Here is a 27,906-nt window from a genome sequence, read left to right as displayed (position 1 = left end):
CGGGGCAGTCTCTTTGAACACACCCTCCCTGGTGCAGTGCACAGCAGCACTGGCTTTTAGAACCATTCCTTCTGCTGCCAGGTGGTCCAGAGAGACAGAGAGAGCCTTCCGTTATTACAGTTTTCCCTGAAGCAGGCTGCAGAGTGGGGACTTAGCCTAGGCCTACTGTGCCCTGTCCGTCTCTAAATCTGAGCCACAATCTCCTTAATGAAAGCTGGATGGGTCTCTAAAAGATAGTACAGGCTATGTCACTGTGTGTGTGTGTGTGTGTGTGTGTGTGTGTGTGTGTGTGTTGGTGCGTGTATATGTGAGGGCCACAGGCCGATGTTAGCTATCTTCCTCAATTGCTCTCCACTTTACTTTTTAACCCAGTGTCTCTTGATGAACAGAAAGCTATCGCTGTCTGACCTGGCTAGGCCAGCTAGCCAGCAAGCCCCACCCAGAGATCCTCCTGTCTCCATCTTCTCAGCACTGGGGTTAAAGGTTAAAGGTCTGTGCTACTGTACTTGAAGACGGGCATCTAAACTTGGGTCCTCATACCTTGAGCGGTGAACAATTTACCAACTGAGCCATTTCCCCAGCTTGCGTTGGTTTCCTTTTTAACAAACCTGAGCTGCTCTGGGGTGCAGGTCTTCATCCCAGGAGCACTGGGTGAGTCTTTCCAGAAAACCGAGTTCCTGCAGTTGCTTAGTGCAAGTTTTGAATAAGACACACTGGTGCATGGATAGCCTGGCCTCCATTGGAGGCTGTATAGTTTCAGGCAAAATAGTGCCCGTCTTTAACACAGAAGGGGCTGGTGACCCAGACAAAGCCCGGCACACAGCTGGCTCTTTATAGCTGTTCCCATGTGAATGACAGCCAGCACTGTCCTGCACTTACCGTGGCCAGCCATGGGCTACGTACTATTATATCTATATGTAATTATATCTATATGTACTCATATCTATATATAGATATATCTATATGTACATATCGATATATAGACCAATCTAAGTGAAGAGGTACTATCATTATTCGAGTTTATAGATGGGCAACACTAGTTCAGTGGACTTCATAGAACCCACCCAAGGACACACCACTAGTAAATGATGGAGCTGGGGTTTGACCCTATGCTGAATCTACTTCCTGAGTTGATACCAGCTGGCTGTGACGCTAACAGCAGTGGCCTCAGTAACTGGCAGGTCTGGAGGCCTTTGCCAGGCTCTTCTCCTGAGTACCTGGTATGTCAAACTCGATCCGTACAATAGCCAAGCCCGAAGGTGTAGAAAGGTCAATAAATAACCTCCCGTTATCTGGCAGAGTAAAGATGGGAACCCCAGCAGCAGGTGCCCCATGGCCATGCTTTTCGCTACTATATCTATTGTAATCCACTGTTACTTTCAAAATTCCAGAAAGTGGAGAGAACTTGGGTAGCACCCTATGACTAGGCTTTGTCACGTGACTCCCAGTTAGTCTGTGGCATTTAGTTTGATTATAGCCATGCTCACGAACCTCGCAGCCAGAAAGGACTCAGCCGAACATCCCCAGACCTTACCATTGCAGGAGCAGTTTCTTCCCAGGTGGTGTCGTGGTGTCAGGATGCTGAGCCTGGCTGTGCTATAAGTGGGCCCAACCCTGGGCTCCAGAGACACTGTCTCTTGGCAGGTTTGATCCTGGCAACTTGACCCTTGGCATGGTACCACGGGCAGGGCCGACCTCATCTGAATTCCCACCGAGTGTTCCATCTCTTTGGATGAATGAGCTATGGCAGATGCCAGCTCCTGGAGGTCATAGGAGGTTCCAGAATGCCCCTCAAAGACCAGGAGCACATCCACCCCAGCTGTGGCCTCTGCAGGCTGCAGGCTAGCTAGGTGGATGCTGGCTCTTTTGATGTCCAAGGTATTGCTGAGGAATCTCTGCAGGTTACGCCAGTGGTCGCTCACCAGCTCCTCGGGGGTGAGCTGGTGGAAGCCCAGCCACACAGCTTGCTGCGGAGCCTCCTGCCCCATGTGCCACACGTGGACATGGACCCCAGTGGTGGTGGTGAAGGTCCCATCACTGACTGTGACATTGAACGAGTATCGGCCACGAGGCAGTCCTTGGGAGGCAATAATCTTGCCATCGGCTGCGCCCACTGAGAAGTGCCTGCCCAGGCTTTCTTCCCGCTCCAGACTGTAGGTCAGTGTGTCCTGGGGGTCTCGGTCTGTGGCGTGGATTTTCCCTATCATGCCACCCTGAAATTCCTCCTCCCCCTTTGTGATGAAGATCTCCAGTGGGAGTGTGGAAGGCGGGAAGCGGCTCTGCTCCGTGACGTGTACCCTGACCAGCGTGGAAGACGACAAGGGTGGGAGGCCACTGTCTGACACCTGTGGGTAAGACAAACAGCAATGGCACCCAACAGGCTACAATGCCTCTCTGCCCAGCTGAAGCCGTTCCCCCTACCAGTCAAGGCTCCCTTCTCCACACCCGCCAAGCCCGGTGTTGCGAGCTGTCACGTTTGGGAAAAGATAAACTCCAACACGCAGGGATGTGCTGGAGATTTTCTTAAGGGTTTGTAGCAAATACGGAAACAGTAAAACGACCCAACTTTCCCAAACCTTATGCGCCCTGAGCCTCTTCCTAAATCCAACAAACCTCCATGTGTGTGCACGCACATGTATGTGCTTATTTGTGTGTCCATGTGTATGCTGACTGAGCCAGCTCTCTAACACAGGCCAGGCTTTTAGGCCTCTTCTCTTCTGAGGCCCCTACTCCCACCCTCTGCCCTAGGCTCTGGCCGGTCAGCAGGTACCACTGAGCACTCTTCATAAACCCCTGCGGCTGCTACCCTGCTGAAGAAGAGCCCCCTCTGCACTCCTTTTCCTACATGACCTGAGTGGGAGTGGGAACTCTTCCTCAGGACCAGCTGAGAGCTTTCTGTGGCCAGGCCCTCTGTTGTGGTCACAGGACAGGCTAGGTGAGTTCCTAACATGGCCGAGGCTATTGGCTTGGACAACATGAAGAAAACAAACAGAGGGTGACAAGAAGGCCAGTGAGGGGTCTGACTTAGGTCGGGTGGAGGTGAAGGTGTCTCTGAAGAAGGAGGGACATGTAAGGGGGTCCGAGGGTTGGGAAGGAGAAGCCGGCTCAGGGAAACATGAGGGCACTGGAGCAAATGGAGGGAAGGCTGAGGTGGCCTCCACAGTGGGCTGAGGCACAAGGCTGCATCTCATGTCACGGGTGTGAAAAGCTCATGCAGGCTTTAAACAATGGCGGAATGACCTCCTTAGATAAGAGAATCAGAGCGCTTGTTGCAAGCTTTGTTCTGAGCAGGGAGGCTCCCAACTCCAGCCCCAGGAGACCTAAACAAATATATAAACAAATAAAAAAAAAATAGGGCGACTCTTCAACCTGGCTTGCCAAGGCTGGCTGGCTTAGAGTGTTCTCTGCTGTGGATAAATTGTCATCAATGCTTAGTGTTTTCTGTCCATTTAAAATTCAGATTAAATTAAAATACAATCCCCATTGTTTGTAAGTGGAGCCTTTGGGAAATGGGATCATAGTGGTGGGGACTTCGTGAAGATTATTAGTGCCTTAAAGAAAGAAAAGAAAAGAAAAACTTTTATTTTACAAGACAAAATCTAGCTCTGTAACTCAGGCTGGCCACAGACTTGCAATCCTGCTACCTCGGCCTTCCAAGTTTTGGAATTACAGATGTGGACAGCTCCTTTGCTTGGTTTTAAAACATAGCCTTGACATGTAGCCCAGTCTGTCCTGGACTTGCTTTGTAGCCCAGATTGACGTCACCCTTATAACCCTCCTGCCTCGGCCTCCCTAGTATGAGGATTATGGGACCGTAACACTAGCTGAAGGGGACAGCAGTGTCCCTGCAGAGTCAACAGGTTAGGAAGAGACCCCTCGGCAGGGTCTGCCCACAGCTTCATTCTCACCTCAGTCTCCAGCTCCCAGAACTGTGAAAGGTCTGATGTTAGCCTGTCCCAGCCATGGCATTCAGCTGTAGGAAACACTTGAACTAGACAGCACTTCTGTCACTCTCCAGTTGTCACAGGTTGGACCTCAAGTGTCAGTCACCCTTGCAACGAGCAATCCTCCTGCCCCACAATGATTAACCCACCTAATCAATACTTCAGTGTCTTTCCTGACATTACTTCCGAGGTTTTGATCACAGGACACTTTACACTCTTACCCAACCAGAGTCTATCTTACTCCTCCTGCCTGGAATGCTCTCTTGCCCACTGTCCCCCAGGCCCCCACAGGTCTTGACTCAGACATCGCCTGTGTGACGAATATGTGTGTCCCCTGCCTCGAGTCTCTCATTACTTTATTTACTTATCTCAAGTCATAAAGTGTGGCTCCCCTCTTTATCTATTCATTGTTTATCGTCATACTCAGAATGAAATGGCCACAAGGAAGGAGCCATCCCCTTCATATCCCCAGCTAAGGCTGTCCTCAGGCCTCCACATGCATGTACATACATGGATAGTTAAACACACGCACGCACACACACACAGACACACACATGCACATACAGACATATAGACACCCACCCACATGTATGCACAGACACACAGACACATATACAGAAAGACATACACACATGCACACACAGACACACATGTACACACAGACAAACACAGAGAGACACACATACACACATAAACATACACACACAGACATACAAATACACACAAGGACATATATACAGACACACACAGATACACAACTACACACACATAGACACACATGAGCACACACATGCACAAGGATGAGATGAGGATTCATGCGGGGCTCAGTGTGAAGTCCCTGGTCCATGGCCGGGCACATACACAGCCCTCACATTTTTCCTCACACCACACTTTTCCTCACAGCAGAAGCACCACGACTGTGTCTGTCAGCAGGCATCCTGTCCCCCAAACCCCTTACCAGCTCGGATCCACGCAGCACCCACCTCAATGTGAAGCTGATACCACTCTTGGGCCCTCCTGCTCAGGCTCGCGGCTGTCACCAGCCAGCCATCTGGGGTCACCCGGAACACAGAGCCAGTGTTCCCCTCGGTGATCCGGAAGGAGTAGGGGGGCCCATTCTGTGGGGAGTCAGGATCATCCAGGATCAGCTGCAGGACTTTGATGCCAATGGGGGAGTTCTCCTGTGACCAACAGCAAGAGGAAGCCAGAGAGTGGTGTAAGCCCCAAGCCCTCCGGTCCCTCCTTTGTGGTCCCATCTTTCAGGGACCCATCCTTACCTCTCTGCCCACAGACAGCTCAAAGCTAGCCTGTTAGTCTTCCCTCGGTGTCCAGGAGTGCAGCATTGGGTCTTAGAAGGGATCTTTGACACCAAAGGTCAAACTCTTATCCTACACAAGAGGTCACTGCCTGACCCCAACAACTGACAGATTACTACTACTTAGAATCCATAACACTTCCAATTTTTAATAATTACTTTTTTAGTTAGAATACAAAATAATGGATTCCATTATGATGTTTTATATATGTGCATTATACATGTATATAGGTATATATATATGAATATATATAATTTTACCTTATTTTTATGAACCTCTTCACTACCCTCCTGGTTCTCCCTTCCTCATCTCACTGACCTTCCTCCTCCCCAAATAGTCTCCTTCTTACTTTCCTAATATGTGTGTAAGTCTATATGTACACAAATATACATATATGTACATGTCTAAAGCTAGAGTCTACGTATGAGAGGTAACATGGAGCATGCTGCCTTTCTTCCCCCATGTACCTTCATGTCTGAAATCTCTGAGGCGGACACTACCTACTTCAACGGCAGGGGTGAACCCCAAATAGGACAGAATGAACGCCATATAAATGCCTAACAAGGCTAACAAGGGGTCTGTTTCTTTTTTAATTAATTTTTTTTTCTGTTTCTTTTCAATCCCACAATCCACATGCCCCTTTTGGTGGCCTGTGTTGCCTTTAAGAACAGCTAGGAAGTATCACAGCAGGTTGGGTGGGCCAACACCCCTGGGCAGCTCCTCCCCTTGAGAGGGACACAGAGGAGCGCGGGCTCAGGGTGTCCTTACCTGGACAGCAGTGCTGTAGTTGAGCTGAAAGAACCTGGGTGGATTGTCATTGACATCAAGCACCTCAACAGCTACCTCAGTGTCCTCGTGCAAGGGGGGCTGCCCACTGTCTGTGGCTCGGAGCCTCAGGGAGTAGCGAGGTGTCTGCAACAAGATGCACACTGGGGAATTAGGGCTAAGGCCCCTGGTGTCTGTCCCTTGGTGTATCGCCTACTCCGGTGGCCCCACTCACGGCGCTGGTCAGACCAAGTAATTTGCAGCCCAGCGTTTCCTCATTACAAGGCCTTGGGGAGAGGACTGAGCTGGGGGGGATAAAGTCGGGCCGTTCTTCTCAGGACGACTGTGGGCATCAAATAGTGAGATGCATGAGATGCACCTAAGGCAACCAGCCACGTGCCTGATGCCAGTAACTGATCTCAGTCCCATGGTAGCTGTCACTGGATTGATCCCTCGTCAGCCCACCTCTCACCTCAGAGCTCGCAGAGGAATCATCTTGAGGACTGTCTGGACATCAGGATGGGGTGTGTTTACCCTTTACCCTCTGGATTTTACCATAGGGCCACATCTCTGCTCAGCCCGGACATGGCTCACCTGTTCCCAGTCCAGGGCCTTGGCCACCTGAAGTTTCCCCTTCTTGGGGTCGATGGTGAAGTGTCCAAGCTGGTTCCCTCCTACGAGGCTATAGGTAATGGCACTATTTACAGGCCCGTCATCATCAGATGCCGACACCTGCAGTAGAGAGGAGACCCTGAATGCAGGCACAAGAGTGACCAGAAAGGAATCGTAGCCCTGAGAGTGATGGCTGTGTCCACATCCCAACGGCAGCCACTGGCTTGGTAATCCCACCCCAAGAGAATCTCTTGTGACCTCAGCGCAATGTTTACCCATTGTCTTATGGCGACAGGGTACACCAAGGTTGGTCCCAGAAGGCTAACATGGGAGGAACATGTAAAATGATACATACACCCGTAGAAAGTGCTGTGTCGGGTGTTATGTGTGATTCTAATCATGGTGGGTCTTGTGGGAGTGCAGAGTGGAGTGACACTCCAGGAAGGTCAGGAGGATTCAGGGAGCCCTGAAGGACGTGGCAAGGTCTGGGCATAGAAAGAACATTTCCAGGCAGAGGCAGTGGTATGGGCAAGGAACTGTAAAGCCACAGTGTATTTAAAAAGGCAACGGATGGCATGCATTTGGGGTAGAGGATGCAGAAGAAGAGTCCAGAGGAAGATGGCGAGGAGTCCTGAAGAAATTAAAATGGGCATGCTTCAATGAAGGCGAGAGCAACTGTGTATTTAAATGCAAAAATATATATAATATGACATGCCCTCTGTCTCTATCTTCCACCATGGGCATTCCATGTCACAGGCATTGGAAAGACCTCTGCGGCCAATCTTGTTTTTTGTTCTCCTATTGAATATTGCCAATCCTGTGCTTTCACCAAATCACCCTGACATTAATATATGACAGTTTTGTTTTTGTTTTTTGTTTTTTTGTTTTTCGAGACAGGGTTTCTCTGTGTAGCCTTGGCTGTCCTGGACTCACTTGGTAGACCAGGCTGGCCTCGAACTCACAGTGGTCCACCAGCTTCTGCCTCCCAAGTGCTGGGATTAAAGGCGTGCGCCACCACCGCCCAGCTATGACAGTTTTGTTGAGAAGCTACAAGCCATGGTCAAGTCTGTAGAGAACGGGCTTGGTAAACCAACCTATGTTTGTAATGACTGAGGACCCATGTGGAAGGTGAGGCAAGAACCACCCCCAGAGCCCACACCCCACAAAGAGTGAAGCTGGAGGTCCTTACAGTCAAGATGACGTCACCCACAATGGCATTCTCTAAGACCTTCACAGTGTACACGTCATGGGTGAATCTGGGGTGATGTTCATTAACATCAGTGACATTAACCACGATGGTGGTCACATCACTGAGGGAGGAAGAGCTCTTCCGGCTGCATTCAATGGACAGGAAGTACTTGGGACTTGTCTCAAAGTCCAGGCTCCCATTGACATAAAGGATTCCTGAGGAGAGAAGAGGTGATGGAACCGTAAGGCAGAGATCTGAGGGGTTTGGGGACAACTCCTGTGCATTGGGGTAAATGGGAGGACTCTGCACGAGATGCAGAAGTGATATCCTTCCATGAGTCCCTATGGGGTTGACTCAGGCTCCGTAGGACCACTGAGGGTCCTGGGTGGAGTTCTTGATGAAGATATGGAGGAATAATTACCCTCTCGGGTAAGCTAGGCCCACATGGATAAGGGGAGCAGCTTGTGAGTCTCTGAAGAACTGAGGACAGCGTATATATAATCAAAGGATGCCAGCTGTGACGGTTAGGAGGGGAGCTGTGTGGACAGATGCTCCCTGTATGTGAAAGACTAGTGTACCCCATAAACGAAGCGCTGAGCTGCCTCCTGCCCATCTCACCTGTGTGAGCGTCGAGTCGGAACTTCCCCTCCTCATTCCCACCAGTGATGTGGTAACCAGTCTTCTCTGAGCCTGGGCGCGTGAGGGTAGCCAGGTGCAGCACCTCCGTGTCTATCGGAGCATCCTCGGACACCTGCGTGCTGTGCTCGGCGTTCAGGAAGATGGGAAGATAGTCCTCCAGGCTCACTACAGAGACCGTGACAGTGCCCAAGGCGGACAGTGGTATTGGGGTGCCTAGGTCAGAGGCACGGACCGTGAGCTCCACAGCTGAGCTTGGTCTGACCTGCAGAGGCTTCTCCAGGCGAATCACCCCTGAGGTGGCATCAATGGAGAACTGACCGTCAGCAGAGTCTGTCAATGAGTACACCACCTGGGCGTTGGCACCTGTAGAGACCAGGGGCAAGGATCATATTGAGGACACTCAGCAGCAGGGCTCAGGAGGAGGCTCATAAAAGCTGATGTGCCCAGGGCAATGTCAAGAGTGAGAACCTCTTGGGCAGCCACTCCAAGCCCTCACAAAAAGTTCTTAGGAGGATGAAGGGGCTTATTCACAAACTTGGTGGCAACTTCCTGTGAGCCTATAATTAATGTCAAAGTAAAAGGTTAAGAGAACAGGGCTGGACAGAGTGGCTTGTTTGACAAGGTGCTTGTCACCCCAGCGTGGGTGCTGAGTTTGATTCCCCAGAATGCATGCAAAAAGCAAGGCATGGTGGTGCATGCTCTTAATCCCAGCGCTGGGAGGAGGAGTCTGGCAGATTTCTGGGGCTTGCTGGAGAGCCATCCTAGTAAACCGACTAATGCTATGCCATTGAAGGGATCCTGTCTCAAAAAAAAAAAAAAAGCAAAGTGGGTGGCACCCAACGAATGATGGCCAAGGATGACTTCTGTCCTCCACACATACATGTGTACCCACATTATGAACATAAGTGTGTGTGCCAGGTTTACCAGGTCCAGTTTCTCTGCCTTTGGATTGACTGTTCACCTTCCCTAGAATACCATATTCCTTTGCCAAAAATCTTCCCTCCTGCAATGCCAAGCTAAAATATAGGAGATATTCAATTTACATTGCTGGGAGAGTATGATTCCACTTTTATAAGTATAATCATCGTTGTCATCTTAAATTGATCTGGCTACTTTGACCCTTAAGTCATCTTTTGGCCTACCCAGAGTATCAGTGATAAAATTTGACTTAGGAAAGTGGACCACATTAAGATGTTTCAGGATGACAGATGCTATCATTGGCGCAATATGGGTAAACAGACCAGAATGGCTTGAATTCGCTGTGTGCCACGGTTTAAATGTGACCTTCACAGTTGATGTTTTGAAAACTCAGCTCTGACATCATGTGTGGACAATGGCTGGAGGTCACTGAGATGAGAGCACAGAGGTGGGGCTACCAGGATGGCATTAGTGGCTTCATAAGAAGCAGAAGACAGCTGGGCAGTGGTGGTGCACGCCTTTAATCCCAGCTCTTAGGGAGGCAGAGGTTGGTGGATCGATGTGAGTTCAAAGCCAGCCTGGTCTACAAAGTGAGTCCAGGACAACCAAGGCAACACAGAGAGGCCCTGTCTTGAAAAACCAAATAAATAAATAAATAAATAAAATAAAAATAAAGAAACAGAAGACAGACCCAAGGTGCCATAGGTATCTGTGGCCTTCCCAAAATGCCTTCTGTTGTACTGTCATACAACCGAAAGCCCTTCCAGCTGCTGATATCAAATTCGTGAACTCTCCAACCTCTATAACTGCAAGCCAGATAAACTTCTATTTGATTTTTGGTGTGTGTGTGTGTATTTCTGTGTGTGGAGGTGTGCATGCATGGATGTGCATGTGCATATGGAGGTTAAAGGTCAACCTTAAGTGTCATCTCTCAGGAGCCATTTATATTGTTTTTTTCTGGCCTGGGGCTCTCTGATTCAGCTAGACCAGCCAGCCAGCAAGCCCCAAAGATCCTCCTGTCTCCCCTGGCGCAGCATTGGGATCACAAGCACACACAAGTCCAGCTTTCTTACACGGGTGCTGGGGATCGAACTCATGTCTTCATGCTTGTGAGCAAGCCCTCTACCACCTGGGCACCTCTTCAGCCTTGAACTTTACTGGCTCCTTACCAATCGCCCTAGTCCAAAGTATTTAATCACACCACCAGAAACCAGACTAAAAGACTTTGCAAATGTCACATGGGAAAGAAACAATGAAAACAGCGTCACTGAAATAAAATGGAGGCTGTTGGGGCTAAGGATATAGCTCCGTGGTTGTGGTTTAAACGTGGAATGTGCTTCCACGTCGCACCCAGCGTGTGGAGTTGTTTTAAAAGGTTGCAGAACCCTGAGGACGCAGAGTCCACTAGAGCAAGTAGGTCACTGGAGGGGACCTTAAGGCTTTATAGCCTCCCCCTGCTTCCTGAGTGTGGACACAGTGTGACAAGCCACACCTCATGTGCTAGCCCTATGGCGGACCTATCCTCTCTCAAACCATCAGACAAAATGAAGTCTCTCTTTCATGAGCTGCTTTTGTCAGGCACTATTGTGACAGTAACAAGAAAAGGAACAGACACAGTGGGAGACAGCTTGCTTAGCATGCCCGGTTCAAACCCCAGTACCTGAGAAAAAAGTAAAATATTGAATATGGTTCAACTTTACTGTCTAAAATTTGATGAAAGGATTTTTAATAAGCATCATGGACTCAGGGACAAAAGTTCCTTTCCTACATAAATTAATGAACCGAATAACTGGTTTGGAAATTTCTGATTAGCTGTGTTCAAAATGGCTTCGAGGGGAAAAAAACGCTTTGAGGCTCCGGTGGTTCTGCGGCTCTAAGTGGCAGAGGAGAAATGGTCTGTGATGTGCCTGCCTCAGATGCCACTAAAGCCACTTGTCACAGCCTCAGACTTGTAGCTGTCTACACTGGAGTATCCACACTCAACAACGGATCTTAGTCCACACCCACCCCAGATGGACCTAGTGGCTCAATAGTGTAGGTTGCCACCAGCTCTTCACATACTCACCCTGGTCAGGGTCCCGGGCAAAGACCACAGCCACAGGGGTCTTAACTGTGGTGTTGTCAAAGACAGCCACAGTGCAGTGGCTGGGGAAGAACCTCGGGGCATTGTCGTTTACATCCTCAATGTGGACAACCACTTCTGCCTGGCATGACTGGCCCCCTCCGTCTGTCGCCTTAGCAACAAGGTTGTACGTGTCCTTCCTTTCCCGGTCCAGGGCTGTGAGTGTGGTCAGCTCCCCTGCCAGGAGAAATGACAGAGGTTATTGAGTTTCCTATGGAGGACACGTGTGCTCCCTAGAGAGCTCCAGGGACAGCTCTTGCCACAGGCTCTATCACAGCTGGGAGAGACTGGTCTGTGTACACGCCGGCAGAGAAGAAGCCAGCCGCATTCCCTGGCACCAGCGTAACTTCCCGGCTCTCCTACAGCACTCCACAGCCATCATCACCAATGTAGGGTCATTATTAATAAGATACAAATACACAAACTTTTAGAGGCCAATTAGGCAACTTATAGAAAATGTAACATATACAATTTGACCCAAAATTTCCCTTGTGCCAAGCATGATGGTTAACATCTTTAGTTCCAGAACTCAGGAAGCAGAGGCAGGGGCATCTATATGAGTCAAGGCCAACCTGCTCAGGACTATACAGAGAAACAAGGAACCAAGGAAAAAAGTCACTTGTCAGAATGAATATATACATATTCAATAATTAGCCCAATAATAAAAATACATGATGTATATGTGAGTGTGGTGGCACATGTTTTTAATCCTAGCAGGCAGATCTCTGTGAGTTAGAATCCAGCCCGGTTTATATAGTGACAGTCATGACTTTTCTGAGACACTGTCTCAAAAAACAAACAAGCAAGCAAAAAAGAAAAACATATAAAAAGAAGTTCTCTGAGGTATTTTATATAATGGTGGCATATTTAAATCACCCTATATGCTTTTGAAGTAGAAATTGATTAATATACTATGGTTTAGCCATATAATAAAGTATTATGTAATGGCTAGATTAATTGTCAGTTGAAGACAACCTTGAATCACTTGAGAAGAGAGTCTCAGTGAGGGGCTGTCCACACTGGGCATGTCTGTGGAGAATTGTCTTGAGTTAGTGATGTAGGGAGACACAGTCTGCTGTGGGAGGCACCATTCCCTAGGTAGGGGGTCCTGAACTATGCTAGAGAGTGGGGGAAGGCCACACAAATGAGCATGTGTGCATTTATCTCTGTCTACTCTTGACTATAGATGTGCTGTGGCTAGCTATTTGAAGTACCTGCCTTGATGTTCAGCAATGAGGGACTGTAATATGGAATTGTGAGCTGAAACAATAATCCCTTCCTCTCCTAAGTTTCTTTGTATTGGGGTATTTTTTTTATCGCCACAACATAAATAAAAATAAGGAATAATATATAGCCAGGAGTCACCGGAAACAACTTCACATTCTTGCAAATACCTGCAAGCTACCACCGAGGGGAGAAACAGCAAACTATATAACAGAGACACAATTACAGAGAGATTTTTGGAGGTGAATCAGAAGGCAAGCCCATCGGACTTAGGTGAGAGCTTATTGTGTAGGCTTTCTGGCTCCTGCAGGATGCATACTTGTGGTGTTTTTTAATTTGTGTGCTGAGCAGGCATCATTTTCATACTCTGAAAAAAAAATAACAAAAACGCCCAACTGGTTCTTCTTTAAGTCCCCACGGGCAGTTCTGCAGCTGAGCAAACAGCAGCAGAGAGATGTGCTTCCCAGATCACTCAGTATGTTGGACTGGGGTCAGGAAGGACAATGTGCAGTCTCTGATCCTTCCAGACAGCTTCCTGGGACATGGCTCTCGCTGCCACCATCCACCCACCCACCCATCCCTGCTCAGTAATCTTTGAGTCATCTTTGGTGCTATGGACTCCAGCCAGAGGTTGGCAGCTAGCCCCTGTGCCTGGATGCCACCAAGCCACCTGCTTCCCACAGCAGCAGGACAGGGTCCCCTGGGGTATTGCTCTTTCCTACCTCTGTCTCCAGCAGACCCACAGTTCAAGCTTGGTGTGGCTATTCAAGGTTCATCCTCCAGGGTTTCCACTTTCTATCTCTGCTTTGTCCTTACCTGGCCTAATGACAGTCTATCCCATCCACTGAGTTCTTTGTTACCCTAGACGAGGATCCCAGGAGCATTACGGCTTGAAGTGTTTACTGATGTCTTGGGTACCAGTCGCCCGGTTTGCAATGTGCAATGTGCCTATCTTGAGACTGCACCAACTTTGGTCCTTACTGATCTAAATCTCCCATTGGCTCAGAAAGGGCATCGGCCCATCTGTCTTCAGGGCCCTCTCCTCTCTCTGTATGCACTCTGACATGTGTCCTTTTCCCCAAATAAGATTCTTGAGGACATTTTCCCTTTACCTTCAGGCTCTTCTCTGCCTTCTGCAAGTGCTTGACATAACTTCTGTGTGTGCTCAACTCCACATAAAATGGCATTTTCCCAAAGAGGTTTAACCTGGCTCCTAAGCCTAAGTCAACTTCTGTCAACATTGGCTGTCTCCCTTTCACCAGCCTCCTCCTCTCTTTCTGCGTTTGTCTGTGGACCGGACTCATACTATGTAGCCCAGGCTGGTCTTGAACTCACTATGTAACCCAGCCTGGCTTTGAACTCTCAATACTCCTCACTGATGTTACAGGTAGGAACCACCATACCCAACTTGCAGCACTCCTAACTCAGCACACTGTAAGCCACTGACTCAGCAATAGCCTTTCCCTCTGGATTATCGAGAACTGGGTCTGAACTCATCCATCCTTTACTGCTAGTGTCTGATGGTGTGTGGACAGGTAAGTGAGTGAATTTCTGCCTCGTGAAGAGCTCACCATGGCACAGGCACAGGCTATTGCCTTTATCCTACACCTCAGAGACCTACCTGTGTGAGGGTCCAGCTTAAATTCCTGGGCTCCGGGTCCATGCAGAGAATATGTGATCTGAGCATTGGTGTCCACGTCTACATCTATGGCAGAAACTTTCAAGACGAAGTGTCCGGGGGTGACATCCTCTCGGACCTTGCCCGTGTAGAGGAGCTGGAGATGGAAAGGTGAACATCAGAAAGTGAACATCAGGAGTCTGAGGCAACGGCTCAGACACAGAAGGGGGGGGGGGAGAAGGAGGAGCCAGAGAGGGGTGGGCAGGGGGATGGGGTGAGATGAGACCCCAGGAGGGGTGGCTCATCTTACATCCAGTACTCAGGAAGTAGAGGCAGCAGGATCTGGAGTTCAGCTTCGTTATCGGCTTCATAGTGAATTTAACGCCAGCCTGGACTATGTGACTTCTTGGTTTGTTTATTTGTTTTAAAAAGACATGTAAGGAAAATGAAGATTAAAAGCCAGAGGCCCGGTGAGATGGCTCGGTGGGTAACTGTACTTGCTATACAATCCTAAAACCTGACTTTTATCCCTGGAGCCCCTATAAATGTGAAAGGAGAAAACTGACTTCACAGCGGTGTCATCTGATCTCCACATGAACATCCTCCCAACTCCTCACCACATCATACACACAACACAAGCAATGATAAACACAGTGGTGATTTTTAAAGCTAGAGGAGAGAACTGGGAGATGGCTCAGTGGGCAAAGTGCCTGCCACAAAGACATGAGGACCTGAGTGTGGGTCCCCAGAAGCCACATACAAAGTATGGATGGGGTGCTCCTGTAACCTTAGTACTGGGGAGGGGTGTTGGATTCCTGAGGGTCACTGAGGTCTGGCTCTACCTTAAGGGTAACAGTCTGTCCTGGGAATATGAGCTTCATATTTCCAGTGGTCAGTGAGCTTCAGGTTTGCTGAGAGACCCTGACTCCAAAAATAAAGGTGGAAAGTGTTTGAGGAGAGACACCAGGCTCTGTTGTTCTCTAGCCCTTACACGCACACGCACATGCACACGCACACACACACACACACACACACATATGCACACGCACACGGACACACAGTACATAAAACAGACAACAACAAGTCAGAAGAGGAATGACAGAGAATAAGTCAGAATCCAGCCTACAAGCAGCCACCACTCAGAAGCCATGCTCAGGGCTGGAAGGACCCACCACAGCCCACTTAGAGAGGGTTGTTGGAAGGAAGCAGAGGTTGGGGCAGGTCTGGCAGCAGATGATGCAGTCTCAGGGCAAGCCCTGCCAAGCTCCATCCCTGCCTGGTAGTAAGGCCAGGCTGCCAAGATCACCTCCTTGTTCATATTCCCAGGACAGACCCACCAGCCTTTAGGGCAGAGCCAGACCTCCCCAGCCTTACCACCTGCCATGCCCTGCCCTGCCCTGCCCTGCCCTCCCCTGCAGGGCAAACTGGCTCTGGGTACTGGAAAACAGCTGGAGTCCTTGAGAACTTAGTGTCCCTTTGACATCCTAGTTTGCACCATATGGAGTGCAGGCAAACATGGACTGTGGCCATTCTCTGGGTGGATACATCATGCCCAGCTGGATTGTGTGGGACTGATGTTATGGGGCATCCCAGGCTTGGCCAAGCCTGAGCCTGGTCTCTCCTATTACAGGAGAAGAGGGAGGTTGTATGCATGACCAAATGGGAAAAAGAAAAAGAAAGAAAGAAAAAAAAAAGATGGCCACCTTTCTCCGCAAGAAACAAACTGTTTTTTTGAGACCAACTGAAAACGTGCTCATCTGGGAATTTATGCTTACAAATGTTCCAGGCTCTCTTCTGCTGTGTTTAATGTGACAAAAGAGAGGGATGAAATAAAAGTGACAGGGTGTATATATTCATGTGTGCTGCATGATGCTACCTTCTCCCAACCTTCCTTGCCCACTGTTCCCATGACAACACTCTCGGGGCTTACCTGTGAGCACTGAGGGCTGTTGTCATTGATGTCGAGGACGAACACCTCCACGGGAACAGAAGCCTGGAACTTGCCATCTGACGCTGTGATTCTGAGAAGATACTTGGCTATGTGCTCCCGGTCCAGACTCTTCCTTGAGGAGATCCTCCATTCACCCTCGACTTGACTGATGCTAAACTGACCCAGGGGGTCTCCCTCTAAAAAGAAGGGATGCAGCTATCAGAAAGCAAGTACAGGAATGAACTGAGCTCTGTGTCTTAGACGGCTGCATCCCTGACTCATCTTTCAGGATGGTTGGGGAAGGCAGAATTTTCGCTGCTGAGCTAGGGACCCACAATGCTACATTGAGTCTATTTTGCAAAGTTAGGAAGCCTCTCCTGACTGAGGTGATTACTACAAGAAGTACAGGGCTGGAGAGATGGCTCAGAGGTTAAGGAGCACTGGATGCTCTTCCAAAGGTCGTAAGTTCAATTCCCAGCAACCACATGGTGGCTCACAACCATCTGTAATAAGATCTGGTTCCCTCTGCTGGCTTGCAAGAGTACATGCAGGCAGAACATTGTATGTATAATAATAATAATAATAATAATAATAATAATAATAATAATAATAATAATAAAGTACAAATGTGGCTGATAGAAGGAACAGGTTCCTGTTTCTTGTAACCAGGAAGGCATTGAGGAAAGTCAGAGGGAGGCCAATTCCAGAACTGTATGAGGAATGTCTGAGCTCTGCTGCAAAGCTACAGCAGAAGAGTTCGATGACACCACCTTTAGGGTTTGATACACAGCTAAAGGCATATACTAAGTGGAGGGCATGTGATCATGTCCCAACAAGGGTGTGGAAAGATGGAGTATCCCTTTGATTCTAAGATTTTCCATGATTCTGTTCTTGTAAGAGTTGATGGTCTCCCTCCACTCATTTCTTATTCTGAGGAGGGGGAAGTTAAGACTGGTGTTGTCTGTCAAGTGTCTGATATCACAAGGTTATAACCATCATTTTCCTGACTATTTTGGGTGATTCTGACCCTGTCTGTCTCAGGGAGTCTGAGGTTCTCGGTTGGCAGTTCAGACTCATCAATGCTCGCCCAGTACAGCTGTACTGGCAGAACCAGCCGTGTTTACAGAATGGGGCGGGAGAAGGGAGGGGACATAATGTGGGAATGAGAAGACAAGGACATTCTGTGTGAAGGCTCATCTTTGTTTTCATCTTGGTTGAATTTAGGATCGCCCAGGGGATGCCCCTCTGTGTGTATCTGTGAGAGCATTTCCAGAGAGGTTTAACTGGGGAAGGAAAACCTACCCTGAATGTGGTGGGCAGCACCAGCTCATGGGCTGGGGGCCTGGATTGAGTTAATAAAAAAAAAAAAAAGAATGTAAGTGGAACGCCAACATCCGTCTCTCTGGATGCAGTGTGGATCAGATGGCTCACACTCACTCTGCTGTCACATTTTCCTGCCACAGTGGATTATATTCGTTTTTAAGCCATGAGCCAAAATAAGCCTTTCCTTACTTCTGATGCTTTAATCAGATTTTTTTGTTTTTTTGTTTTTTGTCATAGCAGTGAGGGATGTGACTAATACCCTCTGGGTGAAGACCCTCCCTCAAACTTGCCCTGGGCATGACACAATTCCACAAAGAAAGACAAAGCGGTTGCCAGAATTTTTATGAGTCACAACTCTTGGGTACCTCAGCACCCCCCCCAGAAGACACCCAACAGCAATGGTGGTTTGAATGAGAATGAACCCATACGCTCATATCCTTGGATGTTTAGTCAGAGAGTGGAAATGCTTGGGAAGGATAAAGAGACAGCAAGCCTAGTCTCTCTCTACCCACTACCTGCAGATCAGGGTGTGAGGCTCTCAGTTTTTGCTCCAGCACCAGGTCTGCCTGCTTCCCACCATGATGATCGTGGACTAACCCTCTGAAACTGTCATCAAGCCCCAATTAAATGTTTCCTTTCTCAGAAGTTGCCTTAGTCACTGTGTCTCTTCACAGCAATAGAATAGAGACTAAGACAAGCACGGGCGGCACGGTCCTTTGATTCCGTCTCCTCACCTAGAGGAATGATGGTTGCCTCTTTGCAAAGTACTTTCTAAATTATAGGTGACTTTAGGGGTTCTCTCAATTAGGTTTTCCCAGTATCCCTGTAAAGTGAGTGAGAACAGACATGCCAAATCTTTGAATGGGACTACTGAGGTCCTAGAGGAACAAGTGTCCAAAAAGTGTCACCTTCATCTCAGAGTGCCTCCTGCTAGGCTTTCTCAGTGTCTCCCAATGCCTCCAATCCATTACCAGCATCCTTACCTGTGATGTAGCAGGTGACCTGCCTGTTCTGCTCAGAGATGTCGGCATCCAAAGTCTTCAGGGTCGCCACAAGTTCACCAGGCTCACTATTCTCCACTACGGAGCCTCTATAATCTTCCGAAGCAAACCGAGGTGGGTTGTCATTCTCATCTGTGACGTATACCTCAACCAGGGCCTGAGAGGACAGCTGGATGGTCTGTCCGTGGTCAAAGGCCACCACATAGAAACTGTACGTCTGCTGGGTCTCACAGTCAAGTTCTTGGAGTGTGGTGATCCAGCCACTCTCGCTGTCAACAGCAAAGAGTTCGTGGATGTTGCTACCAGGCTCCACTGACAGCCTGTAGCTCACCTGTCCGTCACTTCCAGTGTCCTGGTCATTGGCAGTGACCTGAATGACTGTGGTTCCTCCTGGCATATTCTCAGTGAGGAAAGCCTTATATGGATCAGCCTCGAATACAGGCCTATTGTCATTGACATCTTCTACTTGAATGTTGACAGAGACTAATGATACCAAGTCAGTATCCTCATGAGGGCAATGTGCCATGAGGTCAATCTGGTACCACTTAGTGGACTCATGGTCCATGGCCTTCCTCACCTTCAGAACTCCTGTGTCCTGGTCCAGGGAGAAGACACCATCCCTGTTGCTCTCTGGAGTGGTACCTTGAACCAGACTGTAGATGACCGGATCTTGAGCAGCTACTGCTTTCACAGACCCAATTTCAGAACCTTCTGGAAGGTCTTCAGATGCAGAGAAAGTATACAGAGGTTCAGAAAACTTGGGCAAAGGGATTTCGTTAGGAACCACTTGCAGCCGTACTGGTACCAAAGAGTCCCAATGAGGAGGACCGCCATCCTGGGCTTTGATGTTGAAGTCAACAGCCCTGTTTTCCAGACCCACCAGGCTCTCCTTCACCTTGACCACCCCAGTGGTTGGGTTGACTTCAATGACCTCTTCAGCAAGGTCTTCGGTTGAATCTACTGAATAGGTGACATCTGCATTCCGACCTTCATCTGCATCATAAGCCAGAACCTGAATGACAGGGGAGTCTCTGCTGACATTGGATGGGATGGACACGGTGTACCCAGATGCTTTGAATTGTGGGGCATTGTCATTTTCATCGGTGAGGATGATCTTCACAGTGCAGAAGGCCACTTTCCCCCCTCCGTCTCTTGCCATGACTTTAATAGCAATCACCCTTTCGGTTGAATTTTCCCGGTCTAGTTTCTGCAGGGTGGTGATCTGACCGCTGGGATTAATGAAGAACCTTTCACCAGCTAGCTTATTGATGATGGTGTAATCCACCGTGCCATAGGGACCACTGTCTTTGTCTATGGCTAGCAACTCAATCACCTTCGTCCCCACTCTTGCATTCTCAGCTAATTCAGCCTCGTAGATGTGTTGCTGGAATTCGGGGCTGTACTTGTTGGCGTTTGTAGTGTTGATATATACAGGCACAGTTGCTCGGAAGACCCCATCAGAAGCCCCTACCCTCAGGTTGTAAGATGAGTCCAGCTGCTTTTTGCAAAGATTGAACATAGAAATGATTCCTGATGAGCTATTGATGGAGAAATGTCGGTCCTGATTGCCAGAAAGAATCAGGTACTCCAGGCGGGAGGTGTCCCCGACGTCGGGGTCAAGGGCTTGAACTTTTAGAACCAGATGGCCACAGGTGGCTAGCTCACTGACGTTGGCTTCGTACTGAGGTTCTCTGAACTCTGGAGGGTTGTCATTGATGTCAGACACATTGACAACCACAAGGGTTTCGCCAGTGAGCGGGGGGTCTCCTCTATCTGTGGCCCTGACCTTCACGTGAAAGTGTTGTTGAGCTTCGTAGTCCAGTTCTTGGATGGTGACCATCTCCCCCGTGCTCCCATTGATCTGGAAGTACTTGGAAACCTCTGAGCCATCCTCTACAATCTGATAGGAGACATCTTGGTTCTGTCCTGAGTCTCGGTCAGAGGCCAACAACTGGATCACAGGGGTCTGAGCAGGCAAGCCCTCGGAAACCGAAGTGGTATATACCAACTGGGAAAAAGTCGGAGGGTTATCATTGATGTCCTCAACTAAGACTTCTACTGTGGCTTCAGAAAAGGATCCCAGAGCCGTATCCGTGGCTCTCACTGTGAACACATGTTTGCTCTTAGACTCGTAGTCCAGCGGTCCTGTTACTGTAAGGACACCAGTTTTAAAGTCTGTGGTAAACAGCCCCAAAGGCTCTTCCTCTACAATGTTATAGATGAGCCTCAGTCCCTCTGGACTCCGGGCCTGTGTGTGGAGAATTGGGGTATAGAGTGTGATATTTTCGGGGACTTTCACTTTGTAGTATGGACTCTGAAACAATGGGTTGGATTTATTTCTGACAGTGACATGTACCTCTACCTCAGCTTGGAGGGATGGGCTACCTGCATCCCGAGCAATGACTTTTAGGTGATACTTGTTCAAAGCTTGATAATCAAAGGGCTTCTTGAGGGATATGTCCCCAACATAGGGGTCAATCCGGAAATAGGCATAATCTTCCGCAAACCCATATGTGACAGTCCCATTAGCTCCCATATCCTTATCAGTGGCAGATACCTGAAACAGGACATCCCCTGGTTCAGTGCCATCTTGGATGACTGCGTAATAGGGCAGATGCTGAAATTCAGGGACATTGTCATTGACATCTTCAATAGAGACCTTGACAAGCGCCTGAGCCACCCGCGGAGGGACCCGGTTGTCCCTCACTTCCACTGCCACTTCATGAGTGTCCTGCTGCTCCCGGTCAAATGTTACCCCTCTGGTTTGCACCACACCCGCTGACTTGACCATGTGAAATAAGTCTGTGCCATTCAAGAGGAAGTAGGAAAGGGTATCATTCAAATGGTTTCCATGGACACCAAGAATCACCAGGTCCTGTCTGTGCGGTACATTCTCCTTCACTCTTGCCCTGTAGATATCCTGATCAAACTGTAAGCTTTTGTCAAGCACTTGGGTCAAAAATATTCTTACCAGTGCAGTATCTTGAAGCAGACCATCAGAAGCCTTAATACTGAGCTTCCGAGAAATAGCCGCTTCCAGAAGAGCAGGATTAACCACAGATATTTGGCCTGTGATGGGATGAATGGCAAAGGCGTCATCAGCATTGCCAGCTTTGATGCTATAGGTGACTTCTGAGTCATCATCCGTCGCCTGCACTGTAAGGAGATCCATGCCAGGGTGGATGGGTCCCACCACTGACACTTCATATATCTGCTCTGAGAGCCTTGGCGGGCAGTCATTCACATCCCGGACATGGATGATGACCTTGGCAGGTCTGGATGCAAATAAGATGGGCGTGCCTTCGTCATGGACATAGATGTTGAATTGGAACAAGGGTGTGGTCTCAAAATCCAGCTCTGATGTGATAGTTAGAGTACCCATGCTGGGGTCAATTTTGAAAAATTTTAAGGCCTCTGGCTCCAAGATTTTATAGACCAACAAGGAATTAGCTTCCTGGTCACTGTCGGAGGCACGGATCACTAAGGGGCTGTTGTCTTCATCCAGGACCATGCTGTGCAGAGGAGCTCCCTCACTGATGTGCCCCACGAAAGTTGATTTTAGGAATGCGGGAGCATTGTCGTTCTCATCGATGACGTAGACAAGCGCCACCACATCCGTGTACACACCAGCCATGTTGCTGCCGCGGATTTTCAGTTGGTACGATGAGATTTTCTCATGGTCTAGGCGCTTCTGGGTGGAGATGAGGCCAGAATAGGAGTTCATGGAGAACACACTGTCCTTGTTCCCCTCTCTCAACTCATAAGTGACTTCGGAGGAGCTCGCAGCAGAGATGAGGAGGATCGGGGAGCCAACAGGGACTGACTCTGGGATCTCTATGAAATACTCATCTTTTGAAAAGATGGGAGCACTGCTGTCGGAGGGGTGGACATGAACGACCACCACAGCCAGGTCATGCCGCCGGGGGGAGCCTTGGTCTTCTGCCTTCACGGTGAGTGTATGCCTAGTGTGGTGGACACGGTCAAGTCTCTGGGCTACTGTGATGATGCCTAGGAGGGAGTCGATGTTGAAGAAGCCTCCACTGTTCCCTGAAACAGAGAACGGGATAGGCTGAAGTTTGCCATCGCCTCAAGAGACACCAGCCAGGCTTCTTAGGTCAGTCAAGAGGCCATGGCACCAAACAGGGACAGGATACAATCTGCGTCTCAGTCACCGTGGGTTTAGTATATCACGGATAGAGCAAGTGCACACTACACAGTCTCGAATGTCACCTTCTGCCATTGCTTTCTAAATAGAAGTGTGAGGAATTAGAAAGTCTGTGGGATACAACTTGAACTATAAACCAAAGCTGTCATCAATATGCCTTTGAAGCCAATAACAGGGACCGACACTCTGCAAGAAAAGCATGCTCCACCCCGAAATTCATTAGCACCTTTTGTAGGAAGAGCTTCAGCAGAGCATTCAGAGGCATCCCTTGAAATTTTTTTTTTCAATAGCTCCGCTTACATACTTCTAAGGTGGGTCTGCAAACATGGCATCAGGCTGCCAACACTGATGGGAATTTAAAAGCCGCTCTTCCTTTTATGGCCTCCCATTAGAAAGTCTCTCAATATGCTTGAAGATGGAGACGAGTGGGGAGGAAATGTACAAAGAACCGAGGCCCAGAGGCTTCTAGGCCAGTGCCTCCCACCACACCCGCTCCTCCTAATCTTCTGCCAGCCTCACATCATCTTGATAATTTCTTTTCAGTATTCAGCCACTGGTCAGTTATTTTATAATAATGTTTTATGACTACTTTCCTGTAAATAGATTCACTCCAGATTTGACATGTGTTTTTAGAAGGCAACTTCATACTGATTTTTAAAAACAAAAAAACACTTTTGCTATAAATTAAGGGGTTATTATAAAAACAAGTCAATGAAAAAATCATATTAAACTCTCTGTAAAAGATATTCCTTACTTAAGCATGTGGCCTGGAACCTATCTTTTTTCCCCTGGTTTAAGGGGGGGGCAGGCGGGGGGAACCAAAAAAGCAAAGCAAAACCAAACTCCCCCCCCCCCAAAAAAAGAGCAAGCATCAGATAAGGGCTGGAGATACTCAAACCCAACTGAGGCTTGTAACAGAATTTGACCAAGAAGTCTGAGTGGGAACCAGAAACAGAACCAGAGTGGCAGGGTGTATGGTTTGGTCACCACCGGAAGCACAGGTCCCACATGGAGGCGGGGAGGCGGCTTCCTTTCTTTAGACCATGCATGTTTTATATGGCCAGACAAGTAGCTAAGCGTCATCATAAAAACCTCCCTGCTGACTCTTCCACTCTGCAGAACCTTTTCCCCCCGGATGGTGGGTAGATACGGGGTGCATGAGTAAACAACAGGCATAGGTAGTCCTGTAAGTGTAGCTAAGTTAGCCGGGCACGGGGGCGCACACCAGTAACCCCAGCGCTGGAGAGATGAAGGCAGGAGGAAAAACGAGTTCAAGATCATCCTTGGCTACACAGTGAGTTTAAGACCAGCCGGGGCCACAGGAGACCCTGTCTCAAAAATGAAACAAAACAGTGCCTAAGTTAACTATCTAAAAATAATTATAGTGGGTTCTCATGTTGTTCTGCCGAGAGAAAAGACCATCAAAGATGCTCAGAAAAGATGGACAGGAAGCACAATGCGAGTTATCTCTGGGTGTTGGCATGTAGGGCTGCACCTGATGTTCTTCAGACACTCCTATATCTCCTGTGTTTACAAAAATGAGCATGAGTGGCTTTGTAATCCGCCCAGAGGATTTCAACTAATGTTTAAAGTTATTTATTACACTTATTTATTTTGCACGTGCATGATGAGAACACTTGTGTGACACCATGTGCTGCAGAGGTCAGAGGATGCTTGTGATAGTCAGTTCTGTTCTTCCCCCGTGTGGGTCCTGGGGAGTGAACTCAGGCTGTCCGGCTTGGAGACAAGTACCTTTCCTCACTGAGCCATGTCACCAGCCCCTTAAAACTAATCTTCATCTGTAAAATGCGACCATCAGCTCTATCAGGGTGGTTGCCAATGAGATGAAATGAGATAAACGATGGGATTATATTCCATAAATCAGGGAATAAACAATGAATGTGTCATAATTCATATTCTTCTTTGTAATTGCCTATGGAGTGTGGGTAACCATTTCCAATGAAAGGAGGTGTGTAAAAAACCTGACTTTTGCAGATGCATTCAGCCAGCACTGCACTCTGAAAAGATAATGGGCAAATCATAGTCATCATTCTCCTTCCATAGTGTCTACTTCTGTGCATTATCACCATCATAAAATATAATGACTAAAGAGTCATTAATTATGCATTTTATCTTATAAATGACCACTAAGAGTTTTTGGAATACTGGGTATTATCACTTTGTCACATCACACTGATTTAAAAAAATTTTTATTGGGGCTGGAGAGATGTCTCAGTGGTTAAGGGCATTGACTGCTCTTCCAGAGGACCCAGGTTCAAATCCCAGCTCCCACATGGCAGCTCACTACTGTCTGTAACTCCAAGACCTGCAAGACATACTTGCAAGCAAAGCACTAGTGCACATAAACAAAGGTAAAATTTTTAGAAGATTTATTATTTTTTAATATGTATGTGTGCAGTGTCTGCTGCAACCAGAAGAGGTTCTCAGGCACCCCCTCTTGCTAGAGTTACAGGTGAGAAGCCCAATGTGGGAAGAACCAAACTTGGATCTCTGCAAGAACAGTATAAATTTTTAACCTCAGAGCTAACTCTCTTAGCTCCACTCTAACGAATAATTGACATTTTTTTCCAATGACAGTGAAATCTCTGGCACTTGTACATTTCATAATTTATGACACACATACATTTTTCTTTGGATTCTTACGGCCTTACAGCAAAGGTGATATTCCAAGTTTTTAGAGAAAGAAAATCATAACAGGTGCCAGGTCAATATGTGAACTGAGTAGAAAATAAAAGTAACTCCTAAAACGATGCCACGAATCTGATGAGGTGCTTACATATCCCTGCTCACACACATGCATGGTGTCATTACATCCTAACACATTTACAGGCTCTCTAAACACCTTCCACATGGGCACTGGTGGCTTGTGTCCTATCATGCATAAATTTCACCATAACTTGAGAACACATTCGTTATTGCTATTACCATTTTTGGAAGAACACGGACACATAGAATGCTCTAGAATGGTCATCTCTCACTGCTCAGAGAGCTGGTACTTGAGGATTCTGTAGAGTCATGCCTCTACTGCTGACCCTTGACCCGGCCCTTCATCTAATTCCTCAAGCTCACCGGCAGGTCCTCACCTTTTAGGAAGGAGTAGTGGACTTCGGCATTGGCTCCCCGGTCAGCATCCACAGCTCGGACCTGCAGCAGCTCTGTGCCAGGGGCGGTGGTATCGGGAGCATTTGCCTCATAGTGGAGCTGAGTGAAGCGCGGTGAGTGGAGATTTCCGTCCTCCACGTGAATGGTCACCCACACAAAGTTCCTCTTGATGGGCATCTCTTGGTCTCGGACCTAACAGAGGGTTTTTAGCAGAGTAGGTAGCAAACAGAATTGAAGGCGGTGGGGTCAGATTCAGGTCAAGGAAACAGAATGCCGGTGAGCAGGCTGCCTAATTTCTGTGGATGCTTTTAAATCTTTCTCTAATCTGTGCTTTTATAAACGTCTCATTACCAGTTATTTGGCTTAGCTGTTTCTATAAATAATTCCACTTTAGTAGAAAGGCAATAATAATCAGAAATACAGCAGGTCTCAGACTAGGAGTTTTTAAAAGGATGCTAACACATTAAAGCATTCTATGGTCATGTAGATTTGGAAAACACTGAACTAAGTGAAGTCAAAAGGCTCTGTTGGTGGAAGGATGTCTCAAATCCTTCACTTACGTTAATATTTCCAGAGGATGCCAAATTGGCACGTAAGAACACTGACCCCAAGATGGGAGGCCGAATTCTGACTCCAGTTTCCTCATAAATGACTGAGGTAGTTAGCAATTTTTTTTTCTTTCCTTGTGGGCTTCAGGTATAGATAAGAATGGGCAAGGTCAGAACTGGGGAACTTAGGGAATGTAGGGTACAAAATTCAGGGTGACTCTCGGAGTCACAGAAGCACAGGACCCAGACAGTAAGTCCTTAAATGTTACAGCCTACCGGCTTGCTTGCTAGATTCTTGTCCTTGCCCTGGGATGGAGGATCTCTGGGTCCCTCCCCAGTCCGAGAATACATGAATCTACAGGGCAGCCATAAAAATCACGGAAGGAACAAAGATCTATTATAGATATTTGAGGTGAGTCCCGAGAAAGCCGAAGCTGGCAGGAGATGTTTTACCTGTGTCTTCACTCCAGGCATCCCTTAGAGAAGGTGTCTCTGGCCAGCTGTGAAATATTACACACCTCTGTCCCAGGGATTATGTTATGAATGTCTACACACCCGGCTCATCAGGGACCAGCACGTCCGCTCTCTAACCTGCATGCAAGCCCATTGTGGTTTGAATGTGAAGTGACCCCAGAGCCTCATGTGTTTAAATGTATCGTGCCTAGATTGGGGAGTTTGTGCAAGCTTTGGGAGGTGAAGGCTTGTTGGAGGAAGTGGGTCACTGGGAGTGGGTGTTGAGGCTTGATAGCTTGGCCTCACTTCCTGTTCCCTCTCTGTTTCCTGAGTGTGGATGGATCTGTGACCAGTCAGCCTTCTGCTTCTGCTGCCGTGACGGGCTGAAGCCTTCTGGAACTTTCTCTCCTAAGTTGCTTTTGTCAGCAACGAGAAGGTAACTAAGATTCCAATCTTCACCCATTCCTGGCTTTACTCACCATAACTGTCAGAATGTGCTGAGAAGGCCCTGAGTGCAGGTCCAGTCTCCCCACTGTCACCAACACTCCGCTGCTCGGATCCAGCTGGAAGAGGGTGGCACTTCCAGGGTCCAGGCTGCTCTGGATGGTATAGATGAGACCTTTGCCATTGTCATGATCTGTGGCCTGGACTCGGAGGAGTTCAACCCCAGGCAGTGTGTCCTGGGGGACCCTGATCTCGTAGTGATCCTGCAGGAACTGGGGCCGGTGGTGGTTGATGTTGGCAATCATAAAGATGTGGACCTAGGCAAAGGGGGAAAGGAGTAAAGAGGGAGCTTGTGAACTGCCTGGCCTCAGGGATGGTACCTGCTGGAGCTTCATGGCCCCACCCATGTTGTCAGTGTCTGACAAGCAACCGCCATTCTAGCCAGTAAATAGCTACCAAAGGTGTGGAAAGATCTGAAAATAACAAATTCCAGACACCAGATTGTCCAGATTTTTTAAGATGGGGTTTCTGAGTAGTCCTGGCTGTCCTGGAATTTGGTCTGTAGACCAGGC

At 48.2% G+C, this 27,906-nt stretch overlaps 1 protein-coding gene across 3 annotated transcripts in view; it reads right to left on the bottom strand.

The window, feature by feature from the left end:
- FAT2 (FAT atypical cadherin 2) overlaps window positions 1-27,906 on the bottom strand; it is an 81,709-nt gene that overhangs the window by 8,823 nt on the left and 44,980 nt on the right. For all 3 annotated transcript variants that reach the window (XM_084764121.1, XM_084764122.1, XM_084764120.1), the window contains exons 8-19: window positions 27,370-27,651; window positions 25,871-26,081; window positions 18,584-22,648; window positions 16,278-16,474; window positions 14,351-14,504; window positions 11,449-11,682; window positions 8,445-8,828; window positions 7,827-8,041; window positions 6,620-6,757; window positions 6,029-6,172; window positions 4,928-5,125; window positions 1,535-2,345 (exon numbers count right to left, since the gene is read on the bottom strand). In XM_084764121.1, the coding sequence (XP_084620247.1) occupies window positions 1,535-2,345; window positions 4,928-5,125; window positions 6,029-6,172; window positions 6,620-6,757; window positions 7,827-8,041; window positions 8,445-8,828; window positions 11,449-11,682; window positions 14,351-14,504; window positions 16,278-16,474; window positions 18,584-22,648; window positions 25,871-26,081; window positions 27,370-27,651 (7,033 nt within the window). The remainder of the gene's footprint in view (window positions 1-1,534; window positions 2,346-4,927; window positions 5,126-6,028; window positions 6,173-6,619; window positions 6,758-7,826; window positions 8,042-8,444; window positions 8,829-11,448; window positions 11,683-14,350; window positions 14,505-16,277; window positions 16,475-18,583; window positions 22,649-25,870; window positions 26,082-27,369; window positions 27,652-27,906) is intronic.

This window comes from Acomys minous, assembly GCF_964271855.1.
Source record: "Acomys minous genome assembly, chromosome: 16".
In the NCBI taxonomy this organism is placed as follows: domain Eukaryota; kingdom Metazoa; phylum Chordata; class Mammalia; order Rodentia; family Muridae; genus Acomys; species Acomys minous.
This window is presented reverse-complemented; position numbering and strand designations above follow the sequence as displayed.